Source organism: Heteronotia binoei, chromosome 1, assembly GCF_032191835.1.
Source record: "Heteronotia binoei isolate CCM8104 ecotype False Entrance Well chromosome 1, APGP_CSIRO_Hbin_v1, whole genome shotgun sequence".
Lineage (NCBI taxonomy): Eukaryota > Metazoa > Chordata > Lepidosauria > Squamata > Gekkonidae > Heteronotia > Heteronotia binoei.
In genome coordinates, this window is record NC_083223.1 from 19418494 (window position 1) to 19426510 (window position 8017).

Sequence of the window (8017 nt, forward strand, 5' to 3'; positions counted from 1 at the left end):
AAATAATAAATAAATAAATAATTTTTTTATTTATACCCTGCCCTCCCCACCGAGGCAGGCTCAGGGCGGCTTACAGGACATGGCAAAAGCCGTGTTAAACAATAAAAAAAGATTATACATTTCAATACAATTTACAATTAAATTTTAAATAATCTAAAAACAGTCTAAATATAATCTAATAATGCTGCTATCTCAGTTATATTAATGATGACGTAGTGTTTATTCCAAGCTCCATCTTAGAAAGCTAGCCGGAAGAGGGTGGTTTTGCACGCCCTACGGAATTGGCTAAGATCCTGCAGGGCCCGCACCTCTTCTGGCAGCTGGTTCCACCATTGGGGTGCTTTTATGGAGAAGGCCTGTTCTCTAGTTGTTTTTAATTTGGCCTCCTTTGGCCCAGGTACTTCCAGAAGGTTTTGTGAACTGGATCGTAGTGCTCTCTGGGGAACATATGGAGAGAGGCGGTCCCTAAGGTAGGCAGGTCCTTGGCCATATAGGGCTTTAAAGGTAATAACCAGCACCTTGTAATTAACTCAGTAAACAATAGGGTTTTCAAGGCAAACAATGTTCAGTGGTGATTTGCCTTTGCCTGCCTCTGCATAGCAACCCTGTACTTCCTTGGAGGAATCGCATCCAAGTGCTAACCAGGGCCTCCAAGAGCTGGGCCTCAGTCTGGCCCATACCATTTATTTATCTTTGGATTTATATCCCGCCCTCCCCACCGAAGCAGGCTCAGGGCGGCTCACAGCACTAAAACAATAGGAACAATAAATAACCGTTTCAACAATTCACCAGTTCTAGAATTTGACAGTTAAAACAAATTAAACAATAAACAATTAAAACAGCTTTGGTGCTAGTGTTGTTAATATCCGGTGTCATTCAGCCCTCTTGGGTATCCTCTTATACTACTATAAGTTCAGTTGAAGGCGAGCTGAAATAATGTTGGGCGAGGTCCCGCAAGGCTCTTACTTCTGGAAGTTGGTTCCACCAATCGGGGGCCGCGATGGAGAAGGCTCTCTCTCTGGTGGCCATCCAGGTCAGGGTCACCTTTTTTCTAGAGACCAACCCAGTTCTTCATCCATTTTGTGTGAGCGAGAGAATGAGGCAGCGTAAGAATCTGGGTAGGTTTTGCCTTAAGCCGAGTCCTGCTCTGCCTGGTTGCGTCAAGCGTAAAAATGGAGGCATTAACAGTTATTGACGCTGTGATCTTTTGGAACATCAGAGATGCTCTGTCAAACAAAGAGATTATCCTTTTTATTGGTACGAAGAAAGTATGGGAGGAATCTTCTCTGATTTTTTTTTATTAATCGTCTGTTCCTATGTGATGCTTCTCTGCACAGGTGCAAGCTATTCTAGTAAATATTTTTGGAGGGATTATGCGATGTGATGTGATTGCGCAAGGTATCATTGTGGCGGTAAAAGATTTGGAGCTAAGAATACCTATTGTCGTACGGTTACAAGGTGAGCCCCTCCTTCTCCATTTGCTGGGTCTAATTCTTTGCTTCTGCTTTCATGCTGATCTGTATAGATTATATGTAGCTTTTTTATCTCCCCCCCCCCCAAGGATTTTAATGGTTTAAATAAGCCTACAGGAGATGAGGGTCATGAGTCCATCCAATCATGAAATCCTTGGGCATTGGAGAGTATCTTATTGCCTTAAACCATATTTCTAAAAGGACAATGGTGGGCTTCTCGAATCAAGGTTTCTGCTTATGGCAGTCACTTGCTATCTTCTGCTGTGATCCACCAAACCTGAGCACGGATTACAGAGACTTTAGCTAGGGGTGGGTATAAACCATCTCACAATCCAAAGTTTGCCATGAATTTTGGCTGGTTGGTGGAGCAGTGTTTGCAAACTGAAGAACTGCCCTGAACTTTCACACATTTTGATACAGTTTGCGGTGGTTCGCAAAGAGCAGAAAGCAGGGGTTTAAATGGCTTCAGGCTCAGCTGTGGTCATTTAAACCCCCTGCTTTCTGCTCCCCGCCACTTTTCGCAGGGTGCAGAAAGCAAGGGTTTACACTTTAAATGGTTCACAAACCAATATGAACTGGTTTGGTTTGTGAACCAGCATATTCGTTCGTGGTTCAGTCATGGAGCATGGACCGAACCTCCAAAATGCGGTTCATGCCTATCCCTAATGTCGGCTTGGTGACTCTAAATGAATCACAGTCATGACACTGATTGAAGACTCTGCTGGTGACAAAGACTTGGGCCTCCTGGGCACAAAGGTAATTTTTATCCGGTGAGCGCCAATGGGGGGTAGTGGTTAGAGGGTCAGACTAGAATCTGGGACTCCTGGGTTCAAATCCCCACTCTGCTATTGGACATTGCTGGGCGACCTTCAGCCAGTCGCCCAATCTAAGCCTAACCTACCTTGCAGGGTTGTTCAGAGGATAAAATAGAGGACTGAATGATGTAAGCTGCTTTGGGCCCCTGCTGGAATGAAAGGCAGAGGGATATAAGTGCAGTAAATGAATTCCAGTCTCAAAATACGTCTCAGTGTGGCTTGTCCCCCATTTAGGAGGAAAGTTAGCACAGCAGCTGCTTTATCAAGGCCACGTAATGATGGCTAGAACGACAATATAGTGCTACAGCACAGTTGTGCTCTGCATTGTGAGTGAAGCTTAGCATCTACCATCGATGGACTTTGCTCTGGGATCATAAAATATGAAATCTTAACTCTGCAGGTACACGAGTGGATGATGCCAAAGCTTTAATAACAGACAGCGGTCTGAAAATCCTGGCCTGTGATGACTTGGATGAAGCTGCTAAAATGGTGAGCTCTAAAGTTCTTGAAAAAAATCCTTTGCTGCTGCTTTCTTTTTTTTGGAAGGGGGAGTGTTAGTAAGCTCTTGGCGGATTGGCTACATCAGGGGTGCGTAGCCTAATATGCAAAGGAGTTCCTGCTACAAAAAAAGCCCTGGGACTCTTCTAGGTTTTTCAGTGGGTGTGTTCACAGGGGCCTCTCGTATATTTATTATTCTGCACAGGGGTGGAATTCTAGCAGGAGCTCCTTTACATATTAGGCCACACACCCCTGATGTAGCCAATCTTCCAAGAGCTTTCAGGGCTCTTTTTTGTAATCTCCCGGAGGATTGGCTACATCTGGGGTGTGTGGCCTAATATGCAAAGGTGCTCCTGCTAGAATTCCACCTCTGATTCTGCATATCTGTAGATGGGGTGTGCAAGAAACCTTCCTTTGTCTTTAGGTGGCCCCATTCAATCCCCTATTGACACGTTCAACACCATTAAGTTTGCTGTTAGGAACTCACGTGATGTCTATTGGAAGTGTTTCTAATAAGTAGGAAACCGGCAATAACCTTTTTGGGAAGAGATCATTTTATCTATAAATCAAACTGCATTTCAATCCAGGTATCATTTTATTCACAAATCAAACTACCGGTATGTTTCAGTCCAGATAATCAAAGACACTAGTTTGATACTCAACAGGTTTTATGTCTTCCAGGAACCCTGAAATATAGTAATTTACAGTAAAGTGTTTTATTGGCCTGATCCCAGATGATATCGCTGGTTGCAAAATGGCAGTCAGTGTCTGCAAAGTTCCTTCCCATAGTATTAAGTTGATGTGCTGACTCTGGAATGGTAGCCAAGTTCCTATTGCTGGTTCCTTGAATGAACCAACGAACCAATGATTCCCTTTCGTAGACCAGCCTGCTTTTGCGGATGATCACTATAAAGCGGAAGATGCGCTCACTCTTTATACTTCCGCTTGCGTTTGTCAGTCTTTTAGGCTGTGAAACTCTTCAATAGTAGCCTTAGCAAAACAACATCAAATGGATGTTAAGTTTCAGCTGCCAGGTGTTAGTTGACATCAGGGGTGGAATTCTAGCAGGTGCTCCTTTGTATATTAGGCCACACCCCCTGATGTAGCCAATCCTCCAAGTGCTTACAAAAAAAAAGAGCCTCGTAAGCTCTTGGAGGATTGGCTACATCAGGGGTGTGTGGCCTGATATACAAAGGAGCTCCTGCTAGAATTCCACCCCTAGTTTGACATGCTGATTATCTAGTTTGACATGCTGATTACCATAGCCTGTGGGGCTATGTAGGGTCTTACGGAGATCATCTTAAGTGGGCTGCAGCCATTGAAAATCCTTTTGCATATTAGGCTACACCCTCTGACATCACCCTTGTTTCACGTAGGGGTTTTTTATATATATAAAAAGCCGAGCAAGGGCTTTTCTCCTGGGGAACTGGTGGAACTGAGTTCCGGAACCTCTTTGTGGGAACAAAATGTTCAGAAAATGTTTAAAAGTTCATGAAGGGCACCCGTGTGTCTCCTTCATTTCCCTCTTGAGAGTTCCGGCACCTCTTTTTTCAAGAAAAAAAGCCCTGCCTAAATGTGTTCCAGCAAACTAGCCCAGTTCCCTGTGGGCTTATTGCTAATTGTCGAGTGGTTTCCTCACAGCATGTCATAGCAGTTCTCTACAGCTGGTTTCCTAAACGAGTGAACAAAGAATTCCCTTTTATAGACTCACCTCCTTTTTTGGATGATTCTTGTAAAGCTGAAGATGCTCCTGATACGTACTTGAATACAGGACTTTTTTTCTAGAAAAAGCCCAGCAGGAACTCATTTGCATATTAGGCAACACACCCCTGATGTCACCATTGTTTCACACAGGGGTGTTTTTTGTAGAAAAATCCCAGCATGAATTCATTTGCATATTAGGCCACACACCCCTGATGTCACCATTGTTTCACACTGGGGTTTTTTTTGTAGAAAAATCCCAGCAGGAACTCGTTTGCATATTAGGCCACACACCCCTGATGTCACCATTGTTTCCACAGGGGGGGGTTTGTAGGAAAAAGCCCAGCAGGAACTCGTTTGCATATTAGGCCACACACCCCTGACGTCACCATTTTTTTGTAGAAAATGCCCAGTAGGGACTCATTTGCATACTAGACCACACCCCCTGATGCCAAGCAAGCCGGAACTGCATTCCTGCTAAAAAAAAGAAAGGGGGGGCCTGCTTGAATATAATAATATAAAGTCACTTCTGCTTGTGTTTTGTCTTCTAGGTTGTGAAGCTCTCCGAAATAGTAACCCTAGCAAAACAAGCTCAGGTGGATGTTAAGTTCCAGTTGCCCATCTGATGGGAGGTTCTCCAATACTGTTCTGTTCTCTTTCCCCTCCCCCCTCCCTTTATATATGTGTGTCTGTGCAGAGGTTTTAATCCCTTGATATTTACTGTTAATATTCAGAATGTTTTACCATTCATCTATCGTATGGGGGTATGATTGACTCTTTAAAGGCCTGCCTCTCCAGCTCACAGCTACAGAAACAGTTACTCTCAGTAATGCTTGTTCATTGTCCAAAAGGAGCTTGACATTGAAAATGTATTTCTTCCAAATAAAAAAAAAATCTGAAGTCCACAAGGATTTTTGTATTTGTCCCAATAATGACTCTACTTGCTAGAGCGCACCTGCACAAAAGTCCCCACAGCGTGGCGCCCACAGGCCATTCAAAAACCGTTTGTGAACCGTAGAGAATACTACTGCTTGGTAACAGAGGAATGTATCTAAATAACATTGTATATTGAAAAATAAATATTTATATTCTGCAGTACAATGAAGTCGAGCATATCACTCGCTATTTATGAACAATGTATTTCTTCACTCCATGGAATGGATCCGAGACTGTGTTGTGTTGTGACCAGCAGGGTCTCCTCGGGAGCGGCTTTTTCAGGGGATGGGAGGAAGCAGCGGAACTCCATCCCATGAGCAGAGCGGTGCTCTCTGTCCTTCGGCTCCACCCCCAACACTTTGGAAGCAAAACGTGATTTGAGCCGTCGTAATTTAAATCACTACAAAACGATGTTACTGTGGCCTTTAAAAGGCTTCATGATTTTGGGTACCTTTAAAAGTACTATGTAGTTTTGTACATGAACAAAATAAAGCTTATTTCTTTAGTGCTGGAGCAGACGTACTAAAACTCTTCTTAAAGCAGTTAATAAAATGTCTTTAAAAGAAATCAGGCCTGCTTCTCTTTATTTCATCAAGTCTGATTGTTTAAATAATATGTAAGTTAAGCAGTGCTGGGCAGGTTGTAAGGATGAAAAGACTTGTAATGTTTAATACAGCAATTTTAGCATTTATTTAGAGAGTACAAGGTATGTTGCATCCATTCTCAGTAATGGCTTTATCCCAGGAGAGTATAAACAGACTGCTATCTGGTACGGCAAAACAGGCACAGATCCTGTTCGGAATACCTAGGCAGATCCTATGGGTTGGATCCAACTGATCCATTCCACTTTGGTGGCATTTCTGGAAGAGCTATAATCAGGGGTGGGATTCTAGCATGAGCTCCTTTGCATATTAGGCCACACCTCCCTGATGTAGCCAATCCTCCAAGAGCTTGCAAGGCTCTTTTTTTGTAAGCTCTTGGAGGATTGGCTACATCAAGGGTGTGTGGCCTAATATGCAAAGGAGCTCCTGCTAGAATTCCACCCCTGGCTATAATCAAGTCCAGTAGCACCTTAGATACCAGCATGATTTTCAGGGTTTAGCTTTTGAGAGCTAAAGCTTCCTTCGTTAGATTTCTAGAAGAGGATCCCGACTTTACAACACAAAGGCTATTGCGGCATATCCAGCAGTGTTTCCTACCCAAAAGGCATAAAGAGTGGATGTCACATGTAGATATATGTTTGTTTCTCCTTCAGTAGGGGATAACTTCGCCTCCACTGAAGAGAAGAAACCTTCCAGGTTAGTCCAAAGTTTCATTCTCTGGCCCACTAAGAGTTCTGGATACACATATTGGGTCGTCTTAAGATTTGTGGATGCATTATCTGTATCATTCTCCCTCTTAGATGGCAGATGTCTTTGTAGATGTGTTTGCAGCGAACACACAATGTAGAAGTGCTCTTTCGAAGCAGTGATGTGACAGCTCTTCAGTTTACACCAACAGCGGCTGTTTTGAACAAGGATAATGTATAATTTAGGGCGGCCAACTCCAGCTTGGGAAATTCCTGGATATTTGGGGGTGGAGCCTAGAGGGCAGAATTTGGGGGAGGAGAAGGACCTCTGTGGGTGTAATGCCTCCAAAACAGGCATTTTCTTCAGAGAAACTGATCTGTCATTTGGGGATCAGCTATAATTCCAGATCTTCAGGCTGTACCTGGAGGTTGGCAATCTTAGTACAGTTGTGTTTTTAGTAGTTGCGGTGTTCCCTTGCCTAAAGATACCTTCTGAAGTCAAAACTCCCACATTATCCACAACTACTTGAACATTTCTGATTGGGATAGCCGTTAATAATTGAGATTTAAGGAATGTCTTTGTAGCTAAGCTGGGATCTTAAGTCTTTGGGGGATTTATTTGGATGTTGCATAAATCTAATACTGTAGGAGTCTGCAGCCCATCACAGAGCTTTCAGAAGCAGTTTCTGAAAGATTAATCATTTCATTAAAGGTTTCCTGTGATCCCTCTTAGTTTCAATGTCAAAAATGGGAAGGACATCCTATAGTCCTTTATTTTTTTATTTCATTTTATTGGATTTATATCCCTCCCTTCCCACAAGCAGGCTCAGAATGGGTTCCATCGCAAGTCAATGTTTAAAACCACAGCATTAAAATTTACAAATTAAAAGACATCTAAAATTCAGAACCCATAAGCAGCTATAGCCGAGAAATACTGGTAGTCATACAGGGCCACTTGGTGGGGGGTGGGGAAGGGGCCTGATGGAAAGAGATGCCCACCGCCTCAACTCAAGGCCTGGTGGAAGAGCGCCATTTTACAGGCCCTGCGAAATTGTAATAGGTCCCTCAGGGCCTTGATCTCTAACGGAAGCTCATTTCACAATTTTCTCACTATTGTGGACAATTCTTTTGCCTGTTTTTTAAAGAAGATATTGGATTTATATTCTGCCCTATACTCTGAATCTCATGAGACACCCTGTGAGGTGGGTGGGGCTGAGAGAGCTCTCCCAGAAGCTGCCCTTTCAAAAGACAACTCTGAGATCTATGACTGACCCAAGGCCATTCCAGCAGCTGCATGTGGAGGAGTG

The 8017-nt window shown here is 43.4% G+C and overlaps 1 protein-coding gene across 1 annotated transcript in view; it reads left to right on the forward strand.

Moving 5' to 3' along the window:
* The window catches only part of SUCLA2 (succinate-CoA ligase ADP-forming subunit beta), a 44794-nt gene extending 38805 nt beyond the window's left edge, over positions 1-5989 (forward strand). The window contains exons 9-11 of the mRNA XM_060231722.1: positions 1338-1458; positions 2688-2776; positions 5038-5989. Coding sequence (XP_060087705.1) covers positions 1338-1458; positions 2688-2776; positions 5038-5112 — 285 coding nt within the window. The 3' untranslated portion in view covers positions 5113-5989. The remainder of the gene's footprint in view (positions 1-1337; positions 1459-2687; positions 2777-5037) is intronic.
* Positions 5990-8017: the final 2028 nt, after the last annotated feature.